The sequence below is a fragment of the Stigmatopora nigra genome, chromosome 15 (genome assembly GCF_051989575.1).
Source record: "Stigmatopora nigra isolate UIUO_SnigA chromosome 15, RoL_Snig_1.1, whole genome shotgun sequence".
NCBI lineage: Eukaryota > Metazoa > Chordata > Actinopteri > Syngnathiformes > Syngnathidae > Stigmatopora > Stigmatopora nigra.
This window is the reverse complement of record NC_135522.1, coordinates 1,044,625-1,058,760: the sequence shown is the minus strand read 5'-3', so window position 1 is coordinate 1,058,760 and position 14,136 is coordinate 1,044,625. Positions and strand designations below refer to the sequence as shown.

Below are 14,136 nucleotides of genomic sequence, written 5' to 3'. Positions count from 1 at the left end.
TTTAGTCCAAATTGTAATATCTACATTAGATGGACTACTCAGGGAAATGTATTAAATCAGGAGAGATATGCTTATAGTTAGCAGTGACATACTTGAACAAACTAAAAAGTATAATTTGATCCTAACTTATGTTTTTGTTCTTTTTGGACCTTTGTACTATACAAAGATAATCCTGCACAGTATAAATTCAATTTAAATCAACATTTAAGACACAGGTGTCTAAGAGGCGGCTTGGGGGCCAAATCTGGCCCGCCACATCATTTTGTGCGGTCCGGGAAATTCAATGATGAGTGCCGACTTTCTGTTTTAGGATCAAATTCAAATGAAGAGTATAGATTTATATTCACTTTCCTGATTTCCCTCTTTTAAATCAATAATTGTCATTTTTTAATCAATTTTTTTCTGTGTTTTTAGTTCAAAAATCATTTTGTAAAATCTCAAAAAAGCTAAAATAAACATTGTTTTAGATCTATATAAAAAACGGAATATTCAGGGCTTTTAATGCAGTTCTTTTAATCCATTTATTAAAAAAAATCTAAATATTATATCTAAAATGGTCAATTGGTACATTTCCATAGTTTGTGTGTTGTAATTGTTAAAATAAAAAAATAAAATAACCCTAACCGCCATAGTTACTGCATGGTCAAAGTACAAAACCACATTTTTCGATCCATTTATCCCCATAATGGCGGCCAAGGAGTTAAATATATGACAGATGCACAAAGATAAATGGCATGTCACCATAGGGGGAATCCAGAAAATGAAAAGTGGGTGCGCTTTTCTGCTCTTGTGTTTGCTTTCAGGTGAATGAAGATGTAAGTTTGCCATGAGATCAATGCCTTTGAATGATTACCGCGTAAGGCTGCTTTTATGCTATATTAGGAGGCTAAAAGTCTGCCAATTGAGATGCCCCCCAACTTGCTGCTGTCACTGTGATTTATGAGCTTTTTAGGCTAGTGGGCTGCGCTGTAATGTAAATAAATGTGCTGGATGCGCCAATGCGTCACTGGGACGGATTAGGCACCTGGAATCAAAAAAAATGTTGCTTTTTACTAAGGTGGAATGGCGGAAAAACAACATAAAGTTCAGGCTAAATCAGTGAATAGGAAAACTACGGCAGGCGGGCCACATATGGTCCGATAGGCTTTTTAATGCGGCCCACCGACGTTGTCCAAATTTTTATTTTTTTTCCCCAAGATGGCGCCGTCATTCAGAAGCCAGTGGCAGTAGCTCTGTCCACTCTTATTTGTTTTTGGTGTTTTACAGACCCTCTATTTTTTTTTTAAATGACATTTTAATATTTCTTAATACTTTTTACTTTTCATATGGAAATCTCTTGTATACCTTTTTAAAAAAAATGAAATATTATGAATAAATGACTATGAAAACAACTCCTTTTCCTCATTTTTGTCAATACAATCTTTCAATTTTCAATAATTTCCTTCCAAAAACCTGCCCAGCTTTCCCACCAATTGCATTTTTTGCAGTTTTCCAGCCGTCTTATTTCAAATATTCTCATCTAACCATTAAAAAATCTTACTTAAAATTCAACATCTGTCCAAGTAGTGAATGAACAGGTTTACCGATTTTCTTTTAAAATGTTGCACCATCCGTGATAACAACGGGGGGTCCACTGAGACCTCCTCCAACAGGATTCCAACATGTTTTCTGTTTAGGATTTTTTTTCTCTTCCCGGGGTTATCTAAAACCACGTTTTGTACAAAAAGGGGGACTCAGGCATGGCTGACTTAAAAGCGGCGTGAAATTATGAGAAATCTCAGGCTTAAATATGGCTTTTTATCCCACCTAATCTTTAGCGTGCCCAGGGTCTTTTTTATAATGCCACCCGATTCCATTTTTGCACAAGGGGGCGGAGCTTGAGCTTTAAGGGCTCAACATTTAGCGGTGTGGAAGAAACTAATGAGGCAAAATGATTTTTTTTTGCTCTGCATGGAGAAAACAGCTTTTAATTACCTTGTGAAAAAAGGAGTACATTAGCGATGACATTTGTGACCTTTTTGGGAAGGTAATCGAAAATCATCCGGGATGTACTTTTTCCTCCTCGTTATGCAACCGGATTTGAACTTTGAAGGGAAATTTACAACTTCATCCATATTTGATCGTCATTATTATTATTAGCTCACATTTCTTCACTCTTTTTCTACATGAACAGTCAATGAGAATTCCCATGTACTTTTAACACAACAGTTTTGCTGTATCTTAAAGTTTTAGCAAAAATATAGCAAAAATAATTGCAAAACCAGCCCGGTGTTTAAGTGGTTTGTGTATTGGGCTCGCAGTTTTGGGGACATGGGTTCGATCCCAGGTATCTAAATGTTTAAGCCAAAACATATACGTAAAATAGATCAAAATTGCAAAACTAACCCGGTGGTTAAGTGGTTGACGTGTTGGGCTCGCAGTTTTGGTGGCATGGGTTCGATCCCAGGTATCTTTAAAGTTGAAGCAAAAACATATAAATAAAATAAATACAAAAAATTAAAATGTAGCCCGGTGTTGAAGTGGTTGGTGTGTTGGGCTTGCAGTTTTGGGGGCATGGGTTCGATCCCAGGTATCTTTAAGGTTTAAGTAAAAACATATACATAAAACAAATAAAAATTTCAAAACCAGCCCGATGGTTAAGTGGTTAGTGTGTTGGGCTCGCAGTTTTGGTGACATGGGTTCGATCCCGGGTATCTTTAAAGTTTAAGCCAAAACATATACATAAAATAAAGAAAAATTTCAAAACCAGCATGGTGGATAAGTGGTTGAAGTGTTGGGCTCGCAGTTTTGGAAGCATGGGTTCGATCCCAGGCATCTTAAAAATTAAGCAGTTTATCAAAGAGTCAAAGACATTGTGTGTCTTTGATTCCCTTGCTAGCCACCTTTTGTTAGCATTTTTTTCCCATTCCCACCAACGGTTCCCAAGCGCCCCGCAACCCAGACCCGACGAGTTGATCTGTTGCCAGGGAGGAAACCGATTCCGCCTCCGAGCGAACCCCCCCGCCTCTTAGGCGTCAAGACCGATGTAGCGACTAGAAAGGGAGCGCAACCTCCTTTGCCACGGAGAGCGCATCCAATTAGGCGGCGGCGCAACGGCGGCGCGGGTGCAAATGTCAGCCTAAGGCTGGCGGACAATTAAAGTGGAGAAGCTAAATCCCCCCCCAAAAAAGGGCGACGTTGGCTTTTCATCTTTCACTTGAAACAGTGGTTCCTCTCAACACAAAATGACAAATGGGGCTGCCGCCTTTCCCTCGCCGTCTTGTTTGCTTTCAGTCGACCAGACGGCGAAGACGGCGGCGCCTCTCAAATGAAACTCATTTCAATCAAATCAAGCCGAGCTCATGCAAATGGGGGGGGACTCGAAATGATGCGACTTGGCCATTTTCACAGCGCTGATTTGGTTGCAACTGTTTGGCTCTCTCAACTCAGCTGCCTTGATTACTTGCTGACGATGTTGACAAGATGGCGGCGGGTTATTTGTCCGTATTTGAACATAATAGCCATGCTGTGACTTGTCTATTACCCTTTTGCTTTCAAAAAGACTTGGACCGGGTAATGAGGAATGAGGTTATGATCATTAAAAAGGTACGAAAGGGTGAAAAATGTCAACTAAATAAATGACTGCAGAAATGTAAATAGGATGTGGAGGTAATTGATTTTGGACTCAAATGTACCTTTTTTTCCCCAAAAATGTATGCCACATAAAACAGTACAGCAGGGAACGCCCACTTTTTTTCAGAAATTCTGGTTGTGACATCACAACCAGACTTGGTAATACTCATTTGTTTTTAAGGATAGCATTCTAGCAATAAAAATTTGTCTTACCCTTTTCTGTCGCTTTTTTCGTCGCTTTTTCGTCAATTTTTCCGTCATTTTTTCCTTCATTTTTTCCGTCACTTTTTCGTCACTTTTTCCGATTTCCAAAATAAAGTTGTTGTTGTCATTACAAGTCTCCAAATGTAGACTATCACGGCACCTTTAAAGAAAATAAACACCATGATGTCAACAAAAAAAACTATATATCCTTACTAAAATTAATTCAAACTACAAAAACAAAATAATAACTAACTTACTATTACATTTTTTTAAAATAAATGGATTAAAAGACCTGGATTAAAATCCTTGAATATTCCATTTTTTTATAGATCTAAAACAATGTTTATTTGAGTTTTCTTTATACATTTTTAGATTTCACTAGATGATTTTTGAGCTAAAAACACTGAAAAATGCATTAAAAATGACAACTACTGATTTAAAAGGGTTCAAATCAGGAAATGTAATATACATCTATACTCTGCATTTAAATTTCAACCTAAAACAAAGTCAGCATTCATAATTTACTTTCCTGGGCCACCCAAAATGATGCGGCGGGCCACATTTGGCCCCCGGGCCACCACTTTGACACGTGAGTTAAAATACTATTCTTACATCAGCCTCACACATTTTTTTTAGTCCCTCAAGATAACCTACCTTTCCACTGCAGTGCACGACTCCCAGATACAGAACACCTGCCCCCACGGCACCCCGGCGCGCCGTATCCCCCACCCCCTCCCCCTCCCTCACCCTCCCGCCAGCTCGCTAATGTCAACCTGCCTGATACTCACAGTGGGAAGGGGTTGGCGAAGCCTCCGAGACGGCGGCAATTTCCCGCGGCGTGCCGACGATGGCGGAGAGCAATCAGCCGGCCCGAGGGTCTCATAATCAGCACATCATTATCCGGGGGAGGGGGTGCCGGAGCTGTGGATCTGGGCGGAGGGAAGGAACGTCACAATTGGATCAAAACGTCCAAAAGCACTAAAAAGGACCATGTGAAGAGGTTCAGCCCACCAGAAGAGCTTCACATTAGCCCTGAGGTACCCTAAGTAAATAAATACTAGTAAAGTAGTACTATAGTGTATTTTATAAATAGCGTATTTTCACGACTATAAGGCGCACCCTCAATGAATGACACATTTAATTTTTTGTTGCATATATTAGGCGCACTGGATTTAAGGCGCCCTGCCAATTTTTGAGAAAATTTCAGACTTTTAAGTGCGCCTTATATTCCGGAAAATACAGTATTTTTGAATAGGAGCGAAAACACAGTATGGTTGGAATAATAGGGGTGATCCTTTCAATTATTGCGGCCATGTTTGGGCTCCATTAAGGGTGGCAGACTTTAACATCAAAAGGATTTTTGAACTAAAAAACCCGAAAAATTGATTAAAAATGACAATTATTGATTTAAAAGGGGAAAATCCGGAAATGAATATACATCTGTAGTCTTCATTTTAATTTGATCCTAAAACAGAAATTCGGCACTCATCATTTACTTTCTCGGACCGCACAAAATGATGTGGCGGACCAGATTTGGCCCGCGGACCACCACTTTGACACCAGTCGACTCTATATTATCAATAATCGAGAACTACCAAACAATTTTCTTTATATTTTTAGTTCTTTGCTAGTCTTATGATTTTTTTTCAGTAATAATAAGATTAATTATCCTGTTATCGTGATTATTATGGTCTGTTTGACATCACCCCCGATATTCAAGGCATTACAGTACAATTTTCTAATGTATTTTCTTCATTGCTACTCATGTATTTTTCAGTGAGTTCAAAAGTGCAACAAAGCTCATATTATTACCTCATATATCCTTGTTTTTATTGTACAAAACCTCATCCAATCCCTACAGAGTCACAATAACAATCCTGTCACTCATTTAAAAGTACTTCATGTCCCAAATTAGAAAAAAAAAAACAACTCCATTGAGTTTTTTTCGCTAAAAACCAACTCCAATCCTCTTTTACTCCAATTCCAGTCTGTTTTTCAGATCACCCTTTCTCTACCACACCTGACTCAATTACCCAGAATCATGTTCGACTTCTGGAAAACATGGCTGACGATTTCATCGTCCAAATCAGGTGTGTTCGAGTTGGACATTTTTGGAAACTGGCCTGGATTTGGTGACCTCCAGAACCGGATTTAGTTAAACTAGTTCTAAACTAGACAATCGCATGATAATGCATCGGACTAAGAATGTGGATTTTCTTGCAAAATCGCGTGGAATTGAGAAAACACGCAAAATGATGGATGTTATACTCAAAAACATTTGTTTTGCAAACTGGCAAACGAGAGATGGACGACGCAACCACGCCAATATTTGATCCCGCAACTGGTGAGCAATTGTTTATTATTAAACAGACCGATTATTCATTTGCATCTTAGCCATTTGTCGACGATTACTTGCCAAAAAAAGCTTCTAAAACCATGCAAAACTTAATTAGTTTCAGCTATGCTCTCCATTTTTTAATACAGACAAAAAAACGCATGTGTTATCGACACGCCAATCAAAACCACTACAAACATTTCTGATGCAAAAAATTCCAATTTATGGCTTGTACTCACCTTTTTAACCCCAAAAAAATCATCTTCCAGTTGAGAAAACTTGACTTTATCTCTTCCTCCACGTGGATTTTGTAGAATTTAAGCGATTTTTCTGCTTGTTTAATAATAATTCACTGGTATTACTTCGGGATCATCTCAACAAACGCAATCATTGTCTCATCCTCGAGGGCATTTCGGGATGTTTGTGAGGATTTGTTCATTTAGTTCGTCTTAAAGTGGAGTTGAAATCCATCTTGTGATTCAATCTCGGCGTTCCCCGGAGAAACGTGTGGGGTTAGTACTTCTGTCTACCGCGTGGTGGCACTAGCGTACAGAATTTCCGGGGAGATAAGAAAGCTCGTATAACAAGATGTACGTTGAGTGCTTGCATGGGAGTGCATGATGGTGCATTTGAGCCAATTGAGATTCAAGGCAAGTCGTTTAGAAGCACCTGAAGTTGAAAATATACACTTGGAAGTGCAATTAAATGACTAAAGGATCGTTTATTTGAGGGGGAAGACAGATATTTTGGGGGACACTCAACTAAACTGGCAGAGAAATTGCCAAGGACTAAAATGGTCATTTTGTCTAATACACATTGAGAGAGCTGGGCCATTTAAAACCATTCATTGTCAATTGCGTATAACCCATTTAAACTGCGTGCAAATGGTCAAATAACATCAACTGACGTCAATGGCAACAGGTTAATTGGTCGGAATATTGATTAAAGGAAGCCATAACTTTTTTTTCAGGTGTATTAATGACATGGGATAGTTACATATAATAGGATTTTATTCTATTTTCCTTCATTGATCGCAAAAACTAAGTGTTTTTATCAAATAAATGCCCATTTTAAGGATTATCAAAAAGGCATCATTTTTGGGCATCAAACATGGCACATTGATAGTCAATGTTATTTTTTAATCATTTTATTGATCCACAAGTCACATATCTTTCATTCAATCATTTTCCAAACAGGGGGTGCTGGAGCCTATCCCAGCCAACTATATAAGCAATCAATCTCCAGCCAATCAGAAGGCACAAAGAGACAAATGACAACCAATCATAGCTAGGATTGGTGAATTTATTTAACCAGCTAGCCTAGCATACCTATTTTTAGAATGTGGGAGTAAACTGTAGTACCCCGATGAAAACCCACACAAAATCCACACAATGGGCCCTCACCTGGATTAAAACCCTGACCCCAAAATCACCCAAAAAACCACCCCCCACTCAAACATCTGCCATTGGCTCCTCATTACATTATTCTTCCTGTCACTATAGGTCACTTGCATTGAAAAAATGAATTATTAATCATACATATTTTTTTCTGCATCAAAATTAAGCAAAAATGAATCCATTCCCTTTTCCATAATAACTTAAAAATGCATAATTTGAAGTGTTTAATGTGATGTCTGAGATCCTCATTCAAAATTCAACTGGGTATACTATATCATATGTGTGCATTTTTGTGTGTGTGTGTTTCTATGTGTATGCGAGTGAGCACCTACCCGGTTTCTCCCTGACTCTCTCTCTCTCTTTCTCTTACCCCCTCATCACCAGTCTGACGCACGAGAGCAGCCCGGCAGCGGCTTCGGCGGCGTCGAGCGACCAGAAGCGAAAGCATCATCATCCGGGACGCTCGTCTCGTCTCTCTCGTCTCTCGTCTCCCGTCTCTCTCTCTCTTCCTGCTCGGGAGTACGTGCGTGCTTTCCGCCGTCCCAGAGCAACATGTTTCCTCCTCGGGGAGTCGGACTCAAACGCGCCGGGGGCTGGATGGAGGCGGAGGAGCTGTCGCCGCCGCCCCCGACGCCGCATCAGCAGCAGCAACAGCAACGGCGGCAACAGCGCAGCCGGACCATGGCGGCGTCTGGACGGGTCAGGAAGGTGTGGGTCTCCTGTTGGATTCTCTTCACGGCGACGAGGTTCTGTGCCCAGGCTCAAGGTAGGATTTTGCGACTTGGGATTGATATCCTTTCTCGGGAAAGTGCTTTTTTTTAATGCAAGGTGGAATTGAAGTTTGGCTTATTTTTTGGTGGATTTTTTTAGACATTTTTGTGGATTTTTGTGCATTTTTAGTGGAATTTTGGGCATTTTTAGTGGATTTTTTGTCTTTTCTTGTGGTGATATTTGGTGTCTTTGGTGAATGTGGATGGGGAAATTGTATTTTTTGGGCAAAAAGGAGTGGATGATGGTGAGTGCCTAATATTTTGTCTTTAGTGAATGACATCAGCAGGAATGGTGGAATGATTGTCTTGAATCAGAATCTGATTTTCTAGATTTTCTTGGTAGAGAAAACGCTGTTTTATGGATAATTTGGGTCATTTTGGCCAAAATTGTTGCATTTGGGACAAAATTGTTGCATTTTAGCAAAAATTGTTGCATTTTTGGCAAAAATTGTTGTATTTTGGTAAACAAGTGTGTCACAAAATGTGAGGTCGGCATGTGGTTTGTAAAAAATAGTTTTTTGGATGACTAATCGTCATTTTTGTTGAAGTATGACTAATAATTAGGCATCCCTATTATACATCTCTTAACAATTCAATGCAATTAGCAATCAATGAAGCATAATTTAAGTGATTTAAAGCAAAAAATGACCCAAAAAGTTGTTTTTTCTGTCAAAATATTGACTTCAAATCCTGCCATTGACAAAAATGACCGTCCAATTCCTTTAAAACTGGAAATCCCATCAAATCATGAACTGGGATTGACTGGGAACAATTGCTATACCACCCCTCCCAGTAAAAATAGCTTGGACATAAAATAAAACCCTGTCTAATAAATTCCACACTAATAAAACATAAAACTAATAATTTGAGTATAGTATCTAGGCGACCTGGAGTAGCAAATAACTGCAAACACTATTTCAAAATGATTGTTCCAACGTTAAAATAAAATAAAAAAACGTCTTAGTGCCTGTTTTACTAGTTCAATATTAGATTTTTCAAATCATGTTTTTTGTCAACGTGAGATCTATAAAGCCCACAAAGGCGTTTCTGGCCGAGAAAAAAAAAAAAAAAGCTCAATAAAGTGTCGCTCTGATTGTAGATGGAGTTTTTTTTCTTTTTTTCTTTTTTTTTGCCCAGCGGCCAACGTAATGGCCTCTTAGAAGTGCCTCGTAATATCGCGCCCGAATGAAAGCCGGTTATTATTTGACAACTCTATTACATTTTTTTGCCTAATGACCATTCTTTAACGCCCGGTGTGGAAGGAATGAGTCCACGTGGCGCGTGGACCGATTCCCATATGATGTAAGCGGTGGTTTATGACCAATGGGAGGTCATAAAATCGGAAAATGTCGTCGTTTTTAGACCTTCGTGTCACCATAAAGATGCTCAATCGAAAGGTTAAATGCAATAAAATTGACATTATTTTCAGATGTGGCGTGACGTCAAGGTAAGTTTGTTAAGGGGACGGAGTTGAATTTCATTGTATTATTTCAAAATTTAAAGATTAGGAAGTATTTTGTTGTGATTGATGGGAATATGCATCAAGTGGGAGGGTTGCCATTCAATTATTCCAGCTTTTTTCACTCCTTTGAGCATTGTTTACTTATTTAGAGGCTATTAACAGCGATAGATGTCCAATTTACTTCAAGTAGGAGGATAACTGTTGTGTTGTTGTATATTTTTCCCATGTTTTGGCTCTTATGTTAAGATATTGTATTTTCAGGACTATAAGGCGCACTTAAAAGTCTCAGATTTTCTACAAAATGGACCTCAGGGCGCCTAAAAAATTGAATTATTCATGTATTATTCTGTTTATATCAATTTCCCATTCAGCAGTGCCATTGCTAAACGTTATAATGCGGAAATATATATACATATATATATATATTATTCTATTATATATATGGCAGCCCATGAGCAAATTCATGAAATCATATCATAGTCGTTAGAGAAGTATGAAGTGTGTTGTTGTGTTCCTTAATTTGAATGTTGTCATTAGTAATGGGTCGTGTGGAATGTGGAAATACTTCATTTTTATAGTAACTCTTATCATCAATGGTCTGTTTTTAGTTCAAAAATCATTTTGTAAAATCTAAAAATATATTAAAAAAAAGCTCAAATAAACATTGTTTTAGATCTATAAAAAACTGAATATTCAGGGCTTTAAATCCTCTTCTTTTAATCCATTTATAAACAAAAAAATCTAAATATTATATCAAAAATGGTCAGGCCCACCTGACACCGCTGAATAAACCAACCTAAGTGAAATCCTCTAAAATTTTCATTTCTACAGCAACTCTAATTTGTCTAATCTTCATGATAATTTACATTAAAAAATGTCTTAAACGTAGCAGGTAAGGCAAACTAAGTGAATTCCTCCAAAATGGAGCTCAAGCGTTTTTTTTTTTGTATTTTTTTTTTTTTTTTTTGGGGCCGTCTGCTCCAAAGTGCTAAAAGCAGAATAATCCCCTTTGCTTGTCGGTGTTGGAGCAGGTTGCATGGCTCAAAAGTGCTCCCAACCTTATCTGAAAGGACTCTCAGGCGTCTCTTAATATTCAGGGCACAGTTCCTCTCACTGTTATTACCACCACCACCACCTTCTTCTTCTTCTTCTTTTCTTTTTCTTCTTCTTCTTCTTCTTCCAACGGCAGCGAGTCGCTGACGAACTGTTGAGTGCCTCTGGGCTACTTCACATGGTTTTTTTTTTTCTTCTTCTCGCCACCAACGGGCTTTGTCCGTCTCATTTCACCATGTTGCAACGTCAACCCCAGCCTGACATTCACGATTGTCTGTTGGGTTAATCCCGCTAGACTACAGGTGTCAAAGTGGCGGCCCGCGGGCCAAATCTGGACCGTCGCATCATTTTGTGCGGCCCGGGGAAGTCAATCGTGAGTGGCGACTTTCTGTTTTAGGATGAAATTCAAATGAAGATTATAGATGTAGATTATATTTACTGATTTTTACCTTTTTAAATCTGTTATTGTCATTTTTTAATCATTTTTTCAGTTTTTAGTTCAAAAATCAGTTTGTTAAGTCTAAAAATATATTTAAATAGCTAAAATAAACATTGTTTTAGATCTATAAAAAACTGAATATTCAGGGATTTTAATCCAGTTCTTTTAATTCATTTCTAATTTAAAAGAAATCTAAAAAAAATGTATAAAATGGTCCTTTATCAATTTTTTGGGTGTTTTTAGGTCAAAAACCATTTTGTCAAATCTAAAAATAAATATATCAAAATATTTTCGGTTCTCCACTTTAATATGAAATATAATTTTTAAAAAAATGTCTAAAAAAACAAATGATTATTAGATTTTTTCCCTTACTAAGAAAAAACATTCAAATAAACAGTTTTATATCTATAAAAAACTGAATATTCTGGCCTTTTAATCCAGTTCTTTTAATCCATTTATAAACATAAAAAAATCTAAATATTCTACATCCACATAAAATCAAGTTGACATTAACGCTAGAACAATTCCCTGGTCACCACACTCACGATTCCATGGCCCCCGAGCTGAGTTTAGGCGGGGCGCCGTTCGGCTCCTGCTGGGGGACTTGGTGTTTGCATCCGCGGGATGTTAGCGATACATCTTTCCCGGGGAGCCCAGGGTGTAAAAAAAAAAACAAAAAATCTGACTGAAACGGCTGGCGCTTGTTTTCCAACACTCTCCCGCTGCGTTGGACAATGCCGCCCGCGTCGTGGCGTTTGTTTTGCCTAAAGCCACTCGTGGCGGGCCATTGCGAGCCTCATTTAGCACCCCCGCCACCCCCATCCCTGAGAATTAAAACAGATATAGTCAGAGTTGGCGATTTTTCTAGAATTTTAGGAGTTTTTTTCCGGTCCAGCAACACTAAATTGTCTTGAAATCCTCCCTAAACTCCGGAAATCCAATTTTTTTTGGAAGCAAACATTTTAGAAAATGCCAAATTTCCAATTTTAATGAACACACCATCTTAATTTTGTATTTGATTCAATTAAATTGTAAACTGGATGACTTTGTTATGGTAAAAACACATTGTGAATCATCTGAGTATGATAATAAGTTTGATTTAAATTGTCCTATAATGTTTTTTTTAAAACATTTTATATCGTTTTAGTGAAATAGTGTCAACAGAGGTTTACCATCTGTATAGTAAAATCTTTAAATAGGGTTGATGGAGTTTGGCATATCTATATAGTACTTTTGTCGAGTTGTTTACATATTTTGCCATGTTAATTCCAATGAAGTTTGGCTTTTTTTTTTTGTAGAATTGATTTGAAAACCAGCGGCATGACTTAAAACCCAGATCAAACTGATCCATTTTGATTAAAAGGCTTCATTCACATTATTCACTCCCAGAATCAAAACTACTGGATCTGGTCTATTAACGGATGCACTTTTTTATTTGTATCGTATCATGTGCTGACCCCGCCCATCTGTCAAATTTTATTGATTAGGTTTTTAAGTGCAGAATTGGACTTCATGATGGTGCTAGATTTTGGAAAGAAACTGTTCTCGAGTCTGTTTGTCTTGGCTGTTATGGTTCGGTATCGTTTTTGATGGTTTCGTTGTCCTATGGAGCTTTAATCTCGCGTTGAGTTTCTGCCAAACGGTTGTCGTTTTCTGGACGTGCGTTATTATCCGTCCTGACAGCTGTCAGCCATTTCCAAATCTGTAAATCTTCTGATAATCCACGGTGCTTACACACCAAAAAAAAATCAAAAAAAAGCATTTGTTTAAAACACTCTCAATCCGTTGGTGATTAAAACTGCCCGCCTCCGACTCACATCGCAATTCTCGTACAGAAAAAACAACAAAATTACACACAGAAATGGATTTTTTGGAATCAAAGTCCTTTTATTCCCCCAAAAAACAATCAAAAACACACCCACACAATTCCGAGTCATACAGAGGGCGACAAATCGAGCATGAAAGCGTAACATTTGATTTGGAAATGTGATACGGAAGCCTGGAAGGTTATGAAATTATTGTTATTTTTGACTTTAACGTACTTTTTATTGTTGTAAGTTTGAGTGACATGAAGTGAAAGCATTTTGATTGACAGCGGCGGCGTAGCCATGGCGCTACGAGCTAGCTGGTGTCGTGGATTGACACGCTTTTAAGTAGCAAAATTGTGATTTTGGGGGATTTGGGTCAATGCGGCATATGGGAATCTGATACACGTAGATCCCAATCGGGACGCTTTGGAATTCCAAAAGCTCTAAAACTAACACATTGGATGCCTTTTTTAATGCCAACACGGTTTATTAAGTGCTTCTAGTTGGCCTATGTGACGTTTAATTATGCTTTTATTTTATTATGTTGATGTCAGATCAAGTATTGCTTGCTGTGTATTTTGTTCACAATCTGGAATTTGGTTGTAATCCATGGAAAAGCCATACAAAGCCACGGAAATGTGTTTAATTGCTTTGATTCGGGTTTTTTTTTACTAATTGCTCATCTCGGATTGGCTTTTTTTTTACATAAATATGTCCTTTTAAACTAGTTTTATGGTATTTTGCTTTTGCAAGTCAATGCCATTCATAAAGAGTCTGAGTTTATATACATACATATATACCTACATATAAATGCATATATACATATACATAAACATATAAACATATACATATACATATACATATACGTATACATATACATATACATATACATATACATATACATATACATATACATATACATATACATATACAAATACATATACATATACATATACATGTACATGTACATATATACATACATACATATATACATATATACATATATACATATATACATATATACATATATATATACATATATACATACATATATAC

The 14,136-nt window shown here is 37.6% G+C and overlaps 1 protein-coding gene and 1 long non-coding RNA gene across 2 annotated transcripts in view; one reads left to right on the top strand and one right to left on the bottom strand.

Moving 5' to 3' along the window:
• Nucleotides 1–3,841: 3,841 nt before the first annotated feature.
• On the bottom strand, nucleotides 3,842–6,642 carry LOC144208872 (uncharacterized). The gene is made up of 3 exons (XR_013328939.1): nucleotides 6,391–6,642; nucleotides 4,605–4,745; nucleotides 3,842–3,976 (listed from the first exon to the last, which is right to left on the bottom strand). It is a non-coding gene; the product is annotated as an uncharacterized LOC144208872 (long non-coding RNA).
• The window catches only part of LOC144208871 (protein sidekick-2-like), a 95,336-nt gene continuing 87,097 nt past the window's right edge, over nucleotides 5,898–14,136 (top strand). Inside the window, exons 1-2 of the mRNA XM_077734914.1 lie at nucleotides 5,898–6,160; nucleotides 7,933–8,314. Of these exons, the coding sequence (XP_077591040.1) occupies nucleotides 8,101–8,314 (214 nt within the window). The 5' untranslated portion in view covers nucleotides 5,898–6,160; nucleotides 7,933–8,100. The remainder of the gene's footprint in view (nucleotides 6,161–7,932; nucleotides 8,315–14,136) is intronic.